The sequence below is a fragment of the Rhea pennata genome, chromosome 7 (genome assembly GCF_028389875.1).
Source record: "Rhea pennata isolate bPtePen1 chromosome 7, bPtePen1.pri, whole genome shotgun sequence".
In the NCBI taxonomy this organism is placed as follows: Eukaryota; Metazoa; Chordata; class Aves; order Rheiformes; family Rheidae; genus Rhea; species Rhea pennata.
The window spans coordinates 14,397,945-14,417,899 of record NC_084669.1 but is presented as its reverse complement, the minus strand read 5'-3'; the positions used below and the strand labels follow the sequence as shown (position 1 = coordinate 14,417,899).

At 44.4% G+C, this 19,955-nt stretch overlaps 1 protein-coding gene across 3 annotated transcripts in view; it reads left to right on the top strand.

Annotated features, from left to right (window-relative positions):
- Window positions 1-19,955, top strand: part of CNNM2 (cyclin and CBS domain divalent metal cation transport mediator 2) — a 136,065-nt gene that overhangs the window by 111,878 nt on the left and 4,232 nt on the right. Inside the window, exons 3-8 of one of the 3 annotated variants that reach the window (XR_009959029.1) lie at window positions 883-1,020; window positions 3,133-3,302; window positions 6,400-6,493; window positions 9,219-9,284; window positions 13,184-13,368; window positions 15,629-16,075. Coding sequence is in view for 1 of the 3 variants with exons in the window: in XM_062580749.1 (XP_062436733.1) it covers window positions 883-1,020; window positions 3,133-3,302; window positions 6,400-6,493; window positions 9,219-9,284; window positions 13,184-13,368; window positions 15,629-15,838 (863 nt within the window). In the remaining 2 variants the exon portion in view is untranslated. Of the gene's footprint in view, window positions 1-882; window positions 1,021-3,132; window positions 3,303-6,399; window positions 6,494-9,218; window positions 9,285-13,183; window positions 13,369-15,628; window positions 19,324-19,955 lie in introns of those variants that run through there. The other 2 variants (XR_009959028.1, XM_062580749.1) reach the window with 2 other exon arrangements.

Genomic DNA, 19,955 nt, shown 5'->3' with positions numbered 1-19,955 from the left:
CCTATAGCTCTGATTTCCAGGACATTTTGACAGATTGGCTCAGCAGGTGGATAGTGATAATCTTTGTGCCTCTGCAGCTCCATCTTTCATGCTGTCTTTCACAAATGGTGATTCCCCACTGTGGAACCTGTTTTAAGACGTAGATGAAGTGAGTGGCGAGTATTCTGCCAAATAGGGACTAAGAGTCCAGGATCACTGTCAGGCACGATCCAGATTACTCTGTACTTCGTTTTGACTTTGGTGCCTGTAAAATGGCCACAGTCTGTACAGCTTTCCATTTTTTTTTCTGAAGCCTGGCTCCATCCAGGACAAAAGAACCTGCATATATTAGACATTGTGAGAGTTACATGCAGATTTTGCCCAAGCTGTGAAGAGCCAGTGAAGCCATGGTAGGTACATTGTAAGAAATAAATGAATGTATCTTTACTCTCTTTTTGCTGGGAATTTTCTAAGGATTGCATGTGAAAATGATAGTTTTCACAGATACTCTTATGGGACAGTATCTCTCTGTTTTAGTTATATTGAGCAGGACTCTTCCCCTGCCCTACACATGTATGCACACATTAGGTCTAATACGCAGAGCCTGGACTGCCATTAAATTTTTGCAAGCAAATATTTCCTCCCATTGAAGTGACAGAGACTATGGGTGCCAGGATCTGCAAAACAGGGGCTCACGGCAAGGTGAGCCTGCAGTATGGGTCACTGGTGATTTCGCTTTTATAAAGTGCGTCAATGAGCAAGGTTTTGCATAAGCTGCTGAGGGGTCCGTCTGCGCAGTTTGTTCTGGGCTGTCCTGGCTGACTACATCCCGCGTGGTTCACGTGGACCCTCTCCTAACAGAGCTCGCTTCCTTCCTTTCTTTTCCCACCCTCCCTTCCCCAGCTGATAACAAGACGAAAAAGAAAGTAGCCCATCGGGACAGGAAGCAGGACTTCTCTGCCTTCAAACAGACAGACAGCGAGATGAAGGTTAAAATATCACCGCAGCTCCTCCTGGCAATGCACCGTTTCCTGGCAACAGGCAAGTGTGGCTTATCTGTTTTGTGATCTTGCCAGAGCCTCGAAGGCAGTTTGTCAGCAAAGGCCGGCGAGGTGGGTGGGACAGTGTAGGCGGGAAGGGAGGCTGGGTTGTGGGGTAACAAATAATGCCACTTTTGTGTTTTTCTTTTTAAATTCTCTCCTCTCCTGTGTTCAGTGTCGGCATGAACCCTCTGAGACATTTACCAGGGGTGGACCAGTAACTTTAAATTGGTCTGAAAGGTAAGGATGAATGCCAAGTGCCGCACTGCATGTCTAGAGTCCGTCAGATTAACGACTAGCAAGTACACCCCATTAGGAAGAGCTCAGGGAACAAACCAAAGAGGACTCGATACCACTGGCCAGCTGACTGTAATTCTGCTCAGGCACTTCATCCAGAAAGAGATGCTGGACTTTTTGCAGGAAAGCATAAACTTGTTCCATGAGACTTTTTTGACTTGAAATGAAAAACTCTGCTGACACATTTAATACAGACTACACAGGTGGCTGGACTGTAATTTAAAAAATGGATTTCTTGCTGGCTTGTGTGACCTCCACTGATGGCTTCAGGTTTCAGAGGACAGTTGTCTCCATCCCAGATCACCTTGATGCTTAGCCCTTGGGTGGACAGTCTGGCAGAGAGGCCAGGGCTTGAATGGTTTCTTGCAGCTGACATTGCCTTTCGTCATAGAATTGGTCCCTTCACCTCAGAGATAAGATCTGTTAATGGGAGAGCTTGTGGAAGACATACCTTCCTATTGCTTATGCTGTCACTCTTTGATATAAAAAGACTTTTCGCATGTGGGCCTTTCAGATGGGCATCTGCACTGCTGTGTTCAACATACATTCATGGGTTGCAAATGATAAAGCTGTTTTCCCGAACTTGCCAGCTCAAGTTGGAAATAAGTACTTTCCCTCCTCTCAGGTGCAGTAACTGTCAGCCTAGATGCACCTAGTCTGTCTTCACATGTTGTTTTGCCTCTGTGACTTAAGAGACACATGTACATGATGGGTTATCATGTCTCAGCTGAGGGGCAGTAATTCCTTAAAAGGCTTGAACTCCTGCTGCTTATGTGCATGTGAACATGTCCTTGGTGAAAGGAAGCAGGTCAACAGGAAGACTCGGATTTAACAGCAAGCAAAGCTTTGTTCATGTCGTTGTACAAGACTTCGTGGAGTTCCCTATACACCTTCTCAACAGATACAGTCTTATAGCACTGCCTCTCTACTTGCTTTGTGAATGAAAGAATTTTGTAGTTTAAATCTAGGTCTGACTACGAAGCTACTACTAAATAAGATGAATGCTACAGTTTTGTTTTCTCCATTCTAAATTAAGAATACTATCTCTAGCAGATGAAAGGTCCAGGTTCATTGAAGGTCCAGTTCTGAAATGAGGTATTGGGAAACCTTATTAATTTGCATGTTTAAATCTCAGCATCTCTGGCTTAACTTTCCCACACAAAGATGAGCTTCTTCACTTCAAAAGCTCCTGTTGGGAACACTGATTACTGCAGGGCAAGAGGATAGGAGATGTGTTCTGTGTGTCAGGTATTAATCCCACATGGTTTGAATTGACCTGCACTGTCTCTCACTTTGCCATTGCTCACATGGAAGAGTTACTCAGCCTGAATGGCATCTCTGATTTATCTGGAGTGTCTCTTTAGAGCAACTTTCTAGGCCCCAAACAGTGATTTTTTTGAAAGAAGTGCTATACATAAGTTACTATTAATACTTTTTGGGGAAGAAAAACAACATTCAAAGATTCTCTATGCCCCAACTGTAACATTGTTCTGTTTACAACTCTGCAGTGAGCCTGTGCAACTGTGACTCTCTGAATTCTCAAGTGGGCAAGACTGCCTTTTTTTTTCCCCCTTTCAGGTGAAGAAATGATTCTTGGTTGTTTTCAGAAGTACTTCCATAAATAATGTTGGGGGGGTTGCTGGTTTTTTTTCCCCCCATACAAATATAAGAGTCTTGAAAGACAGGAAGCCTGCAATTCCATAATGGATCTATCTGCATCTGTGTTTCTTTTATAAGCAAATGCTTATTACTGAGTATTGCTAACTTCTTGCCAGGCATCTGAAGTGTAATGCCAAGTTGTATCTTGTGTTTGTAGAAGTAGAAGCCTTTGGTCCATCCCAGATGTCAGAGAAGATCCTTCTCAGGCTGCTAAAACATCCCAACGTCATCCAGGAGCTGAAATATGATGAGAAGAACAAGAAAGCCCCAGAATACTACCTCTACCAGCGAAACAAGCCTGTCGACTACTTTGTTCTCATTTTACAGGTCAGACGTGATTTATGTAGATACGTACAACATGCTCTCCTGACATCTCCCTCTCTACACTTACTCTAGCTGTTGAGTTTTGTCTTCTTTCAAACATGAGGATGGAGCCATGGCTCCTGGGAACTGATCCTGCCTCCTTCATGATCTTGCTAACCTTGAGCAACTCATTCAGCTGCTTTCAGTTTAATCTGCTGTGAAGGGTAGACAACACTTCCCACATCTGATCATCTCTTGAAAGTCATTTACGCTATAGGTATTACTAGGATAGGCAATGCAAAGGAATCTCTGTGTAGAGCTGGCATTGCTTGGAAAACATGCGTACACAGAATGTAATGGCCCTCACAGGAGTTTGGCTGGGATGTTTTCACTAATTCCTTTTTTCCTTTTGCAAAAGGAGGCATGGGCCGGGGGGGGGGGGGGTGACAGTTTGGCAAGATCTTATTTCTCTGTGCAGTTGTGCCGTCTTTACCTTTGGTGTTTTGGTTTTGGTGAGGGCAGTGTGCCACCGACTGAACTGCTGCCACCTGCTCCTGCAGCCCCCGGTTCCCCGGGCACCCTGCCATCCATGCACTGGCCCTGGCCTGAGCTCATTGCATTTGGGTGATTTTTAGATTGCAGCCTGAGGTGGTGTGGAAGGACTGTTTCCTATTTGTTCACTGCAGGAATGCTTTCAGTGCTGTTTGTATCCCAAGTTTAGTTACTCAGCGGTAACATTTGAATGGCAGGGTCAAGCTTCACACAGAAACTTAACTTCGTTCTAGCACCTTTTGTGCAAGAATTTCCCTTTAAGGGAAATTTTACTGGACAGATTTTATGTTTCTAGCCTGGATAGACTGGAAAAAAAATCAGCTGAAGTTGTAGCACAGTACTTGAAATCTTCCTTAACATGACCTTAAAAACTAAAAAGAGAAAAATGGAGGGAAGCTTTTTGTTTTTAAATGCCATCAGTGATAAATAATAAAACAAGCACCAAAATATGACATTGTGGATATAACTTACTACCTTTTAAAAAAGGGTTGGTTTTGAAGTGTTCTGGGAGCCACTGGTAGCCCTTTACCTGCCCTTCCTTGTGTGGTGGATTTTTGCAACCTGAAATATTCCAGAGGAAATATGATACTCCTGAATGAAGTAATGCTGCAAAGATATAAATGAAAGACATGTGTAATGCAAAGGAACAGTCAGTAATGAATAAATGTATGATTAGCAAAAACAATGTGCTAGTTCTATAATGCATTTGGAAAAGTGAGTCTTGCAGTAGGCACATAATGTAAAAACAGTAACAAATTTGGTTCTGCAAGATCCAAAGGGAATAAAAACTCTGCTTAAATAATGTGGTTTGGGGATTCATTCTGTCACCCAGAGACACCAGAATATCTTATCAGTAAGAACATACCAGAACACAAGTAAATAGGTATTCTGTAAATTAAATTTACGAATTTAATCTTTGTGGAATTATTATTGTAGCTGAAATGTCATCTGTTTGCAACAGCTTTTCTCTTAGCCACTAAGAAGTTTTTGAGATTTGGTTGTGTTACTGTGTTTTTTCCAAAATTCATATTAGTGGAAAATAATAAATTAAATAGTGGAAAAATAGAAATCATGGACATGTAAAACAGGGCAGAACACGTCTAATGGTATGCACGGGGCATTCTGCTATCAAGTCTTCAGCTGCCAAGGCAGCGTCACACGAACCCAGTCTTTATATGGCCACAAGCAGGGAGCCTGGAAGTTTTGTGTGCTGATGGAGTAAAAATAGGAAGTGAGGCTCTAATCTTATTGCTAATTAGTAATTTGTAGGTTTTTAGCTACTAACTACAGAATGACTGTACATGAAGATCAAAGCTTTACATGTATATGTGTTTTGAAGACCTGATCTTGACTGGCGAACACTAAAATTAGGTAGGTTGAGAGCCCTGTCTACAACCAGACTTCGATGACCAAAATTGTACTTTTTGTACTTGTGATAACAAGAAAGTGGATTTGTGAGCTAAAGACACTGTTCCTGTTAGATAGCTTTTGTGAGCTTTTTCTTGTCTGGGACAGTCAGATGAACTGGCTTGGTTTCAGGTCTCTTCCAGGTTGATTTAATTTGACTAGTTGTTTTAAAGTTTTGCTACAACAAATGCACAGAAAGAAAAGCTACCTTTTGTACTCATTTTGACCTGACTGTCCATTTGATGGTCAGTCTAATCAGTACACATGGGACTGGCAGCATGTCTCTTCTTTCCAGCGTAGCCAGAGGGAAAGCATTGCAGGTGGTTATGTGGTCTGGCTAAAATCCCAACCTTTTTGCCCTTCAACCTAAATGTTATATGCAATTTCTTTCTGCAATACTGTACTGAAATGCTCAGTGCAGTACTAGTAAGGATGGAAATGAAAGCAGGTCCTGCTAAGAAGCTAATTATTTTTGTTTACTTATATACTAAAGTAACTGGCATTTTTACAACTACATTTGATAAAGTAGTTTATCTTCTAGATTCCTTTGTATTCCTTCTAGACAAGGCTCTTCCACAGAGCAGGATGGGTTCCAGGCCATGGCATCTGGAAAACTACTAGAAACCAGAAAAACCGAAGTAGCCCTGAGACTGCTCCTGCAGGAATAAGAGCTCTGTTTCTGTGGGAATCTCATCGGTGACAGCAGGCAGGCTCCTCGCACTTTGTCTCCCATCCCCATTTCTGGTGTTGCTACTGAAGGGGCCTTCGTGTGAATGTGAGCTGTGGCATGGAGCGCATAGCTGTCTCCAGACCCCAGACAACTGTGGTACATAGAAGCTTGCTGTGATATTGAGGGGAATATTTGTTCCTGGCTCGAGGGAAAGCAGCCCCACAAAGTGGGGCAATAGTGTCATGCACAGCTGCTGTGGTGACCCCGCTCTTCTGCAGGGACTTGCACTGGTCAGGGGCAACCCAAGGCTGGAATAGCACAGGGAAAGAGTTTTGCCGTCTCCCTTTTCGGGCACAGTTATGAACTATGGAGGGACCATGATGCTACCTTAGTAGCATCAGGTGAAACTAACTTTCAGGGCTCAAGTCTGGTCTCGTGCCTCTAGACCTATGGTCCCGTTTAATTGCTGCTCTCTCTCCTTTTCCTTAACAGGGGAAAGTGGAAGTGGAGGCTGGGAAAGAGGGGATGAAGTTTGAAGCTGGTGCTTTTTCCTACTATGGGGTGATGGCCCTGACAGCATCGCCAGGTATGTTCTCTGACCATCTGCCTCTGGATCGGCCTCGCGCGCAAGCTCGCCTGCCCGGGCGAGTGCGGCGGAGGGAGGCCGTGCTGGGCTCACCCCGCGGCGTGTCGCGGGGCCGAAGTAGGCGATTCCTCCTCGCTAGCGAAGCAGCCGGCCTGGCGGCGCACCCGTGGCAGGGGCTGAGGCCGGTGGTGGTGCTGTCCCTGAAACCTGAGCAGCTCACGCAGGTTTACCAGCTTGCAAGCTCCATGTGGATGCAAACACTGCCCTTGGCGAGTGATGTGTTTGGTAGCTTTGGGTTTTTTCTCATAGTGTCATACTAGGGATTGAATTAATGGGAATAAATAATTAGTAGCAGGGGGACATCTAGTGGTGTAAAAGGCAAACAACCTGTTAGTTTGGATACAGTTTGTTTTACCATTGTTTCTAAAGCCATCTTGAGCAACAGCGCAAGAAAAAAGGAAAAGATCCCTCCTGCCAGGCCATGCAGAAATGTAACCGAGGAATCAGCACGGGGGAGAGCTTGTGGCCAAGCTGAGAGGGGAGCAATTTCCCTGTGCACAAGCAGTAGCGTCACAAGCCGCCACCTCGCAGATACGCGTTGGAGGGTTGCTTTAGAATCGGCAAAGCGTACGCGTCGGCGCGCTCCGTAGCTGTTCTGATCCTGTGTAGCTGTGTCACCTCAAGCTGTGGTTTCATCCTGTCCCATGCACCGAGCAGTGCTGGGCTAATGGTCCTTTAACAACCTTCCTCCGAGAAAGCTCCGTGTGCTGCAGGCTGCAGTGGCAGAGGGCTGGTGGGTGACACAAGTGGCCAGCAAGGTCTGTCCACCCCCACTGCGATGCCAGGTGATGTATTTCAGAGCTGGCAGTGTTGCCTTTTAGATCACCAAGATCTTGACGTTAACTGGGAGCCCGTAGTCCCGTTCAGGAGACCTGGGGCGTCAGTGCGGGCAGTCTGATGACCTGAAGTTGCTTGTTCATGCCAAAATCTGCCTCTCCTGTGACAGAGGCACAACTGCTCTTTACTTTCACTTGGGAGACAACTTGTTTTACCAGGAGGTTAATGACCACTCTCTTTAAGTGTGTGTACATATTTATATGTACATTTGTGAATGGCTTGTAGTACCTTTGGAATGAGAATTATTTTGCAAATAAGATGAATATAGGTTTATTAGAGTAAACTCTACAAACAGAAGCAGTACGCTTGGCTGTCTGAAGTATAGCTGATTGGCTCTGTGCAACCCTTTTCCTGATGTTCTGCTGCCTCTCTGTTAGGAGTTCCCATCTGAAGACCAGGCTAGTTACTCCAGGAGTGTGTGCGCTTCAGTTAGGTTCATCTTGGTTCCCCTTTTGAAGTTCGACAGATTTGGAAGTGTGCAGACCATTGGGTGGTTCTTACCTGTGCAATAGCCATGGTTCCTGCGATGAACCATATGCAACACGCATGTGTGCGCACAACTGTGTCGTACCCTTGCTGTTCCCTCAGCTTTGAAGCTCAGCTTTGGCAGTACGGGCCAGTCGCAGAGCTGAGTGGGGCCTCATCACTTCACTCCTGCGTGACCTGCTCTTGGAAATCATTTGTGGCTTCTCTTTTTGCCAGCACTGTTCATTTTGAATTTGTTAGTGTTCCTTCATTATTTTTTTTTCTTTCTTCTTGTGTTGCTAACCATCCCTGCAACCCTGCCAGTTGCCCCCCATCCTGTTTGGTAAAATGATCGCCCCTTTGCACATGTCTGCTCCTGAAACCCATCCTGGATTTCGTCACATCAAGCTTAAGCATAGGCACTATTTTAAATTAATCTCTGCTAGCTCTGGATTTGTTTCCCTATGATCAACTGGTTGGTTTTTGCCGGTAGCAAGCCTCTCATTTTCCCAGCTTTCCCCATAGATTTCTGAGGGCTTGTTTGATGGTCTCTTACAGTATCCTGCAATTTCTGTTAGGATGATCTCATAAAGAATAAGTAATTCTTGTTGCTCTGGGTAGACATGAAAGCTCAGTTGAAGTATAAACCTTTGCAGAACATGAGAAAATTCCTGTTCTTTGCTGTCTCCTGATTAGACTTTATGTGCCTGCTCTCCCCACTGAAATATGAAGTCAATAACGGGAGATTAAAGCTTTTTTTTATTATTTATTTTTTTGGGGGGGGAGGGGAGACAAAGAAATAAGTGAAGCTTTTTTCTTTAACTACAACCAGGGAGGGACTTACTGTAATAACTAGCAGTGCTGTAACCATTCTGACGGGGTGAACTTGGAAAATCACAACCTCACTTGATGGTGTGCTGAAAACTTGATGAACTATAAAGTGTCATTTGGTTTTGTTTCTATTTTTATTTACTCCTATTAGGAATTGCACCCATAAAAGCTTTCTAGCTTGTTTTAACTCTTTGCCTTCCAGGCCGGAGTGGGTACCACTGCTCTTTTCGGACTATTTTAAAAATACATGTAGCTTGATAGACTGTTCTGTGCTGGATAACTGCTCAAATTAGCAAGTGAAAACTGTTCACGTCACTGTGTAATTCTGCAGGCATGGTATTTTTTTGGTTTACTCCTAAAATCGTTCAATTGCCTTTTTGTTTGTTTGTTTTTTAACCCTTTACTTTTCCACAGTTGATTTGCACTTTTGGTTTTAGTTCTTCAGTGTGCGAATTGGCTCCTTCCCCTGTCAAGTGTGGATAGCTGCCGCCTTTCTGGTCGTGATCTCATCCTTTTTCTCTCCCTCTTCTAGTTCCCTTGTCCCTGTCTCGTACCTTTGTTGTCAGCAGAACAGAGTTGTTAGCAGCAGGTTCTCCAGGTAAATCCGCATGCTTCTATTTTCACCATTCTTGTGACTGCCCTGATGCCATAAAAAATCAGTTGCAGTCTGTATTTATCTGACCCCTTTGCTCGTTAGGGAGAAGTCCAGCACAGCATTATGCCTCGCAGGTAGGTATCCTCCACTTTTATTTCTGACTAACTGGTAGCAACATGACAGAGTCATCAAAATGGAAAGAACTAAAAACACGTTTGAGAGAATATATATGGTAATGTGCACTTGTTCTTGGTTCACATATGTACCCTGGTGAAATATTAGGAGGGGAGATTTTAAAGGAAGATATCCTCCCCCAAACTGAGGTTTAAAAGTTCTTTAAAATTTCTGAAGAAAATGCATTTAGCAGAAGCAAATGTCTGCTGTCAAACTGCCATGAAGGAAGAACTGGTTTAATAAAAGGCTTTTTATATTCAAACAGGTGTTAAATTCTACAACTTGTGTGCAGTCTGGTCATTTCAAATGATCAAAAACTTCAAATTTTCTTTCAGTGAGGTTAATGCCATGGACCTGCACAGTGATTTACAGAGAGAACAGATTTGTAATGGAATATGCAAGAAGGTGTAGAAGCTTCTGGGGAGTTTTTTGGTTTCATGTTTTGCTTAGGATGTTTCCTGCTGAACAGTTGAGTTGATTGACACAGAAAGCCCCTTTAGAAAGGTCACACCAAAGAGAGAACAAACTGGGCCAAAATGAGCTCTATCAAGATGCGATTGAACGGTTGGAAATGTGGAAGGGCCAAGAACTGAGCTTTGCAGACACTGCGCATGCACAGCGGAGTTGAGAAGAACGGAAACCACTCAAGAAAGTATACGGGAACTGCAGAATCCTAAAACAGTTTGTACCACACTGAACATATTTCTTCCTTTTGAAGTTATCATTTTTGGATGAATGTGTCTTCCTGGACCTAAAAACAAATAAGATAATTAGATGCATATTTAAGTGAAACAACGCCTAAACATTAGTACATATTGTACATTTTGTAAACTTTCACCATCTGCTGCCTCTATTTTTTCCTCTCTTCCTTTTTCAATTTTGAAACTGTATTTCACTGTCAGTCCTTAAACTGATCTTATGCACATTCCAACCAAACTACAGGTTGTTGCCCTGCAGGGGATTTTTTTCATGCCCTATTAAACTTTCCTGCTGCTAAACTTGAAAGAAGGGGGAGAAATTTAATCTTTTTTAAATTAAAGTATCTAATGACTTTCTTTTAAACTCAGCAGCTTTAATTATCTTTTTTAGCCTGGTTCTTTCGTTTTGCCAGGTCCTTTTTTTTCCCCTTTTCCATTCTACAGAGGAAGTGTACACCTTGCACATGCGGATTGTTTCCAATATAAATGCCAAGCGTATTTTCCTAGCATTTTTTTTCTCCTCAACCCCCCAAAAATGAATTTGGAGAGTAATAATGGGAAGACTATCTTATTTGGGAGAAACTGATATAGTAACCCTGATCACCATGGCAATGGTTGCAGTAGGTGAACATCAGCTTGCATGTGGTACCAGCTTTGGTGAAACTTGGACCTTCTGCTGGGTCCTTCTAAAAAGGACTCTGCTGTTTAACCCAAAATATGTAGCATGGTTGTACTGATGTTTGTCTTGTGGTTTGTCATCTTTATCCCGTGTATAGCAAGTTGAGGAATATGGGAAAACTCAGGTAGAAAAGATCTGTCCAGGTCTGAGCAGGCCTGCTAGGGGACTGGCAGGGCGCTGTTCTGCCAGCATGGACCTGCCTGGTTTTCTTTGTGCTTTCTGCTCTTTCTGCAGCCAACCTCCTTCGTTAAACAACTTCTCCCTTCCTGACTTGCACGTAGGTCCAGAAGTGATGTCCTTTCCCTCAGATTTCCTGTTGTCATATTCTTTCTGTCCTTTCATTCCATCTGTCCCTTGCTTTCTTTAACAAGCTTTATCATGTTGCTCTCTGTCCTTCTTTGTTTTTATTAGTTATGTACTATAGGGCCTCTGGCGAAGAGAGAGTGCAGATCTGAGTCAGGCAAATGTAAAGCTGTTTCAGTTGGAAATCTTCATCCCAAGCAGCAGCGATGCTTGTCACACAGAGCCTTATTTTGTGTATGCAAGCAGCAAAGACGACACAAATTCATTCGGTCTTCACGCTTATTTTTTCTCCAGTGAGAATTACAGCATCTTTGGTTGGGAGCACGTTTCAAGCCCGGTGTGCAAGTAGAGGCTTGGTTGCTGGCAGCAGCTCTTGCAGCCTGCTGTGGCTTTCCAGATGGCTAGTTGGTATTGAGTGGGAACGTTGCAGAGCTCCAGGTGCTTGCGTCTAAGCCTGTACTTGGTGTTACCAGAGGGACTGGCACTAATTCCTCATAGTGTAGAAATGCCAGAAAATTTGCCAAGTTGTCAGAACCTATATTTTTCCACTAGCTTTTTCCTTTTTTTTTTTTTTTTTTTTGATAGAAATTGAAGGAAAAAAGACCTCAGATGAATCATAAGTGAGAAATAAAAAGTATGGCAATTCTGTCATGTATCTAGAAGCATGTAAATGTTAAGATTAGGGAAGACTGGATGTAGAACAGGCTGTGTCCATTTGGCAAGGAACAATTATGTTTATAGCGATTAAGTGACATGGGGAGGGTTGTTTGGGGAGGGTGTGTTTTTTTTTTTTTTTTAATCTAAGTTTCAACATTGATAAGTCACCCAAAAAGAAGTTGAAAAGCTTGCAAGGATGCTGTTGCTGACTTGCTCAAAGAGGCTTTGTATTTAAAGATTATATGAAAATGATCCTTCCATTGAGAATGTGGATCACACAGTGAGTAGTATAACTTACATCAAGTTTCAGTATGAGCTGGACGGATGAAATGTAACTGCAGTAATGTCCAAAACTTCACCAGTCCCAAAGATGATTCTTTCAACCGGTGTGTGCTATATGTGCATCCAAGAGAAGCCCATCTGTAGAAAGGCTTGGGATGCATTTCTGCCTGCCCTGCTGTCCTTCTGGGCTGCTGCGTGGGCAGAAGCTAGGGATGCAAAATGTTTGTAGCTTGCTGAAAGCACATTTACGTTAGAAAAACTGTGGCCTCCTCTGGATAGCTGCAAGATTTCAGTTGGCAAGTGAAACCCTGCAGTGCTTACAGGGCAACGATTGAAAACGATGTCTCTAGTTCTACTCCTTTATTGTCCATAGCTTTCCTGGACACACGTTTTTCTCTGTAAGCTGTTTTCTCTGTTTCGCTGGCTAGCATGTACCAGATGGAGCTTGCTCACCTTTGTTGAGTTTTCCATCTTTCAGGTTTCAAGCACTGACAGATACTAGAGGAAACATTATTGAAATAATTATCATGTGGACTGCGCAAGGGACACGTTGGTCCAGTGAGGACTGTCACTCACCATTCTTACTCTTTTGAAAATGTGTCTGGTCTAACCCAGAAAACAAGGTAGTAGATAGAGGTACCAGATGGAGAAGATGTTTAATGAGGATAAAGATTAGCTAGGACTGAATCTGTAGATGATAGGTCTCGTACTGGGGATATGATTATAAATCATAAAAAAAAGAAATCTATTAAGCATGGTCTGACAATCAAAAGCTCCTGTTAGAAAGCCTTGGGAAGTTATCTTTCTCTGGCAATTACCATGCAGCAGCTGAAACACTGTGACCAACTGTGCACAGTGCCTTACTCGTTGTAGTACAAATAAAACCAGGTGTGTTCAAACTGTATTCGATGTCAGCTAACATCTCTGGATTCAAACTGTACTTTTCTCAGGGTAATTTGGTCATTGAGTTGCATGTCTTGTTTTAAGTAGATTAAGTATTTGCAGATCTTCTGTATTACATCAGGATTTATTAAGTCCCTTTGAAACTGGTGACTTTAAACAATTTTCTCCTTAATTTAAGAATTCTCTCCGTCTTGCCTGTTTCTCAGCTGAAAACAAGTCTCCACCTCGGCCCTGTGGCTTGAATCACTCAGACTCTTTAAACCGAAGTGATCGCATCGATGCAGTGACGCCAACGTTAGGGAGCAGCAACAACCAACTGAATGCGTCTTTCCTCCAGGTGTATGTCCCGGACTACTCAGTGAAAGCACTCACAGACATTCAGTTTGTCAAGGTAGGAAAAGAACTGGTAACGCCCTGCGGAAAAGCTGAACTTAAATGGTAGGATGGAGAGCCTGGGGAAGGGAAGTTCCTGTAGGGGTTGCTCTATAGCACTATGAGTAGATAGGATTATGAAAGCAGCAGCCCTTTTAAAAATCACTGCAACAAATTACTTTTTCTAAATATCTGCTGTCCATTGGTTTCTCTCTTCCGTGTTCCTCTCCTTTAGGACTGTAAGTAGGTTGATCACATGAGTTCCTGGATTACAGGTCCTCTGAGGAAAATTCATAGGAAAAACCCTTTCGGTGCTTTTAGTCATGAGAGACATATCCTTGTGAAGTCTTTGGAGCCATTCAAAATGGAAACCTTTCATTAGCTGACAGTGTCATTTCCTAAAGGATGAGATATTTTGTGTTGGATGCAGTTTTTATTCACTTCTGATTTTGGTTTCAGTTTGGGGTTCTTGATCTTACTTTCCGACTTGTCATCCTTCTTCTACTTGGAGAAGTCTTGGACATTTATCTTTATTTTAACTTCACATATTAGGCTCATGTCTCATAATACAGTGAGTTGCTGCATGAATACAGCTCTGTCCCCCAGCATGGTGCATCCCACGCTGAAATGTGTGTGAGTCCTGTGGGATGAGGAAAGCAAGCTGAGATGAGAAACAGCTAATGCTGGCAGTGATTCCAGCCCAGCTGGGAGTCCAGGGAAGCTGACGTCCTATGGCCAGAGATTGACCTTGATGCCTTTCCTAAGGAAAGTGCATGTCTTTGTATGCAACTCAAATGATCTGTGAACTCAACTTCTGTCAAAGTTAATTCAATATTAAAAATATGTGGAATAGAGTAGAAATCCTGGAATACTAAATAGATTGTTCTGTATCTACAGGGAGCCAAATTTTAAAAAGAGAGTACAGTCTTATGTTCAGAATTTGACAAATGCAAATGTACTGGTTGATGATTCAAGTCTTTGAGGTTTAAACCAGTGCATTTTTATTACTGGGCAAGCTGGTCTAGAGCTGATTACCAAGTCTTGCTACAGATTTGAACGGCCTATCTGCTGTACAGAGCAGCTGCTCATCTTATGCTGGTTTATGTGGAGTCCACATGAGTCCTTCCAGCTCTCACCGTGTTCATATGGAGGCTAATGAGTGCTAAACTGTGTCTGGTGTCTCTGCAATCAGACTTGAACACCTCTTTTTGTATCACTGCTTCATACATAGGATAGAGTATTCAACATCAGTGTTTTCATTGTGCCACATGGGCATTTGTTCAATTAATACCTTGTAAGCCAGGGCTGTGACCTGCTTGTGCATGTTTGGATTTTGCTTTGGAAGCTGTGACTTGGTCCCTCTGAATATCTCCATTTCTAGTCCTTCTGCTGTGTTGCTACTGAAGCTTACAGTTTTCTAAAAGACTTGCTTAACCTCTTACATCTTCCTGCCTGTTGAGGTGACCTGCTGCTCTTCTAGCACGTGGGGCTGCTGGTGCATGTGGTGCATGTACATCCTGCTGCCTGTCCTGGCTGTGAAGGACTGGGTCCTGGCTAACCCAGAGGAGTGTACACCGCTGGTTCAGGAGGAATTCCCCCCTCTACCACCATAGTCAGTCCCATAGGGGACTATGGGCTTCTCAGCCTCTGAGGCATCACAGGCAGTGTTAACAAGCTGCCGTTACAACTCCTCTGCTGAGAGCAGATAGCTCTCAGAGAGACCAGTTGAAGACTTTATGGGTAGCTAATTCGATCTCATCTCTATGGAGATTCCAGTCTTCACCAGAATCCAATGCTTTATGTATGAGAACAAGGATCTAGGTGCTGCTGCATTTGCTGGCCTAGACCAGAGCAGTAGAGCTCCTCTGGCTCTATGGGGACACTCAGAACCTTGCTTGGAGCTCACTGAAGTTGGGAGAAGGACTTCACTGAACTCTGATTCCAGCCCTAAAAATGTGCATGATTAGAAGGAAATGGAGATTTGATTTAAAAATATCTGCACAGGAATAAGTCCCTGCCTTTGAACAGCATGGTGATTGCATAGCTCTGCGCTTCCACCCTGTCTGTGGAAATGTCACCATACCGTGTCACTGAGTTGGGATGTCCTAGGCTTGCAAAGCACAGGGATGTTTTGTAGAAGTGGAGCTGATCCCAGGTAAACAGGAGTTTAATCGTGGCCATCTGGAAGGGGAGGGGGACTTCATTTTCTTAAGGTGTCCCATGCAGGAGTCAAAAGCGTGACTGTCTGTTTTTGTTCCTTCCTCCTGCACTTGGAGCAGATCTCAAGACAGCAGTACCAAAATGCCCTGATGGCATCCCGGATGGACAAAACACCTCAGTCCTCGGACAGTGAAAACACTAAAATCGAACTGACTCTTACGGAGCTGCATGACGGTTTGCCGGATGAGACAGCAAACCTGCTGAACGAACAAAACTGTGTGACTCACAACAAGCCCAACCACAGTATGCACAGTGAAGGAGCCATCTAGGAGCTGAGTCCCCACAACCCACCCATCCCATCTCCTCAGCAGGACCAGTCCTCGCTCTTTCCTGCCTCCTCCTTGAGTGTGAACACCGTTAGTATGTGCTTGCAACACTGTGCTGCATCCAGTGTTCTGAGACCAAAGACTTTTGCATCCATTCTGGGAGCAGAAGAGGAAGAAACAGGAAGAAAGGAGCAAAGAGCAAGATAGAGAGACTAAAGCCCCAAGCGTACTTTGGGAATGGTGAGCCACCCTTGAGAACGATGAAAATACTTCTCGCAGAGTAGAATCATGTTTATTTTTTATCTGTATTTTGCACCCTTGTTGGGTTTTTCCTCCTCAAACACATATGGAGAAGTTTAAAAACTGCTCCGATTATTTTTTCAAGAGAGATCATGTTTTTAAAAAATATTTTGCAGAGTTTTAAATTGTTTCTGTCCCTCCCCAACCTGAAGTAAGCTCTGTCGTGGTTTTGTAAATTGGCTTCAATGTTCTTAGACCTCTTTTCACCCCTCTCTGGTTCTTTTTGTTGCCCTGTTGAAGAAGTTAGTAACCGGTACTTGTATGTGTTTGTCTCCTAAGAATGAGCAAAGCTTCAAGGAACCTCTGGTTTGGGCCACCTGGAGGGTCAAGGGATGAGTATCATTGCATTCTTCCAGTTAACTTTCAGGGAAGGAGTGATTATTTTGGTATGTAATGATCTCTCAAATTGCAGAAGGTTTCTTTGCAAAACATACAAAAGTGTTGTTACACTTAGCTTTGTAACCTCCAAAAACTTTGTGTATGTTGAAGATGATACTGGGGGGAAGGGATTAATTAGCAAAATGGCAGTCTTGGGAAATGAAAGCAGGGGCAGTTTTCCGTAGTGGTGTAACTGAGGGATTTTCCTTTGATGTTCCTGAGAATTACATCATTAAGTTAACTCTGTGCACCCCAAAATGACAAACTTTAAATAGCCCCATGCCGTGATAGTCTGTGCGCCGCTAACTTGGCCACAGCAGACTCACAGTCTTTGTTAAGTAACAGAGAGAACAACGGTCCCTCTTTCCCCCCTTAAATCTCTAGTGTCAACGGAAAAGATGCTGCTACAGTAATGCCCAAAGTACATCCTCCAGGTGACAGTAAACCTCTGCCAGTGCAAGGATGGGCTCTGCGGAGGAGTCGGGACCATCCTGTCCTCTCCAAGAACTGATAAAACTTTCCAGATGCGAGTGTATTGCACTTCAGGGATTCGGAGAGGTTCACTTCCAGGCTGTTCCCAGCCACATTCCTTCCTTTGAGAAGATTCAGTGTATTTCCTTCTCTCTCTCTCTCTCTCCTTTTAACAGCCATTTTAGAGATTACCGTGGTAGCCGAACAGAGAGCTTCCCACCAGGCTGCTCTTAGTGCAGGACAGCCAGTGTCAAGCAGCAGAAAGCAATTTCTGCAGCCTGAAAACCAGCATGTGGACTGGGTGCAAGAGAGACCTACCCCGTGGCGGTTGTGCATCACACCTTGGCATTCCCCACTCCCTCAAATGGACTTTAAGTCCCAGCTGGGTCCACGAACAACAAAAAGGTCCCCCCTCTCCCGATCGTCTCCCATGTCAGGGTTGTCTAAACAAAATGGGAACGTTGCCCTCAGCATTAGGTTCTGGAGAGAAGAACAAATGAGGCATTTGCGATGTCTAGTTCAAGACTGTTCCATGGCTTTGGTTAGGTAGCATTTCTCTTCCTTTCTTTACACTCAGATAATCTCATCCGACCCTCCAAGAACCCCCTAGTCCCAAATGCAACTGCAGTGTGTCCTGCCCCACATCTCTCCTGCTCTCTGTTCAGGGCAGGCACTTGCCTGTGCGTTCCTGTGCTGTGTCTTTGCAAGTGTTTCCTGGAAAGGTGCAATATTTTGCTGCAGTTGCTCCCTGCAGGAAATCGGAGTGTGTGGCTTTAGGGCAGGTCTTGTGTGCGCGTGTCTCGCTTTTGCGCTCTCTCGGCTTCGGGAAGCAGCCCTGATTTTTGCTCTCCTCTCTGCATGCAGCCACAGACGGATCCTGCAGGCCCGCTCCCTTTCTTGGAAGGGGCAGCAGCTGTAAGGGTAACGTTCCCACAAGGGGGCATAGAAATTCCACGGTGTCTCCTATGTGCGTTGAGTGATAAGGAGACCAGGCCCCCAAACTTCACTCTCATGTTCAACATCTGTTCACTTTTTTGAATCACGGCTTTTCCCACCTAAAAGGGTTTCCTCAGTCTCCAGCCTTGCTCTGACATGCCTCTGGCGGCACCGGCCCACCACGTCCACCCCTGGCTGCCTGCAGCAGCCTGAGGTTACCATGGCTCAGCATCAGCCCAGGCTGATCTCAGCCCGGCTCCTTCCTGGAGAGCTGCAAGTATTGCACCTTTCTCACAGAGCAAAGCGGTGAGATGTTACTGTGCTTGTCCTGGTGGGGCGAGTGACTTGTCTCCCCACGTTTTATCTAGTGTTGCTGAATGTAAAAGTCTATTCAAAATGCTTGACGCGGTGGTGAACCTGAGATGCAGTATCCGTCTTGTCGACCCTGCCAAAGAAAGGAAGGCTCAAGTCAAGGCAGCTTCCCCACTCTGGGACTGAGGTTGCTTGCTCGATCTTACTTCTGCTTGTTATGTCAGGTTGTGGATTTGTTTTAGTGTCTGTTTCCATTAAAAAAAAAAAAAAAGAAAAGAAAAGAAAAAAAAAGAGAAAGCCTATTTTTCCAACCAAAGCCATGTGATCCCAAAGCAAATACCTCCTGCTTCTGCCCATGCTGCACTGTTCTAAAATTTGCAGGCAATTTTTGCATGACTGTTTTTTGTCATTTGTACGGTTCCAGTAATGGAAAATGAAATAATTTCCATAAAAATAGTTTGATTATAGATGTATTTCATGTGGAAAATATGTACCTGACCCAGAGGGGTTAGGAGCTGCTGCTACTAATTAGCTTGAAGAGCAGGGCATGGTCCTCTCCACAGAGGGGAAAAATCCAGTCTCCCTGTTCTCAGGGTATTTACAGTTTTACTGTTTAACAGATGGAAGGGGTTCCCAGCCCTTGTGCTGGGAACCGACATAAGTAGAGGAGCCCTGTGCCTGGCTCAGGATTGCTGCTGAGACTCAGGACAGTGTTTGCCAATGCAGAGTCTTGGCTTTCCCTACAGTGAGGGAAGCGCAGTGGCTTCTGCGTCCGTACTGCTGCAGGACGTGTCCTATCACAGCAGGTCTGGTTTCTCGGGCTTGCTGGCTGCCTGCCTGCATTCAGGTGGGCTCCGATGCTGGATTTTGTGCCACAGTGCCACGTGTACACGTGGCAGAGCTGGCAGTCGGTGCTGCGGTACAGGGCACCTGCCGATGGCTTTGGGAATCGCTGGACTTGACCTCAGACCTTGGCAAGGTTTTGACTCGTAGGAGGGATACTGCATCTTCGTTTGTCAGCTCCTGTTGCCTTTGTTGTTCACCTTGTCCATCTGCCTCCAGGTACAGGCAGAGGGGCAGATGACCTAGCTTAGAGGGGTGGGGTGGGAGGGCATCTAGCCATGGTTTCTACTGTCAATACAATTTTGCACAAAAGTTCTTTGAAGTGAGGTTTTCAACACTAATATCTTAAATGCATAACTGTGAATTATAACTTTTACACTCCTGTTGGTTGAATTTCCTTTAAATGAAATGAACCTGAATCTGTTGTTACTATGATTTTTTTTTTAATTGTGTGTATTGCCAAACCTTTGTAAAGAGTGAAGGAATGTTCTTGCTTTCCAGTGAGAATCTTTCTCCAAACAAGACTGGCTCTGGTGACATGGAGATCATACGAAGCATGCTGGCTCTGAGTGGAGAGGGGCTCAGGGGGAGCTTAGCAAACCAACATTGTCTTCTCCGTAAATCCCAAGCTCAGAGCATCCAGGGTTTACAAAGTGCTTGTTATTTTGTTCACTATATGTCTACCCCCTAAAATCCACGTGCAGTTGAAGGCCTTTGTCCCAGAAGAGCTCAGGACTGGGGTAGCCCCAAGCAGGGTGAAGGTCCGGATGAGGAATGTCAGCAGAGAGGTAGGGTGTGAGCCATGGTGTAGCGCAGGGCTGGCTGAAGAAGTGGGGGAACCTCAAAAGCTGGCATGGTAGGGAGAGCCTCCAGTTAGGCC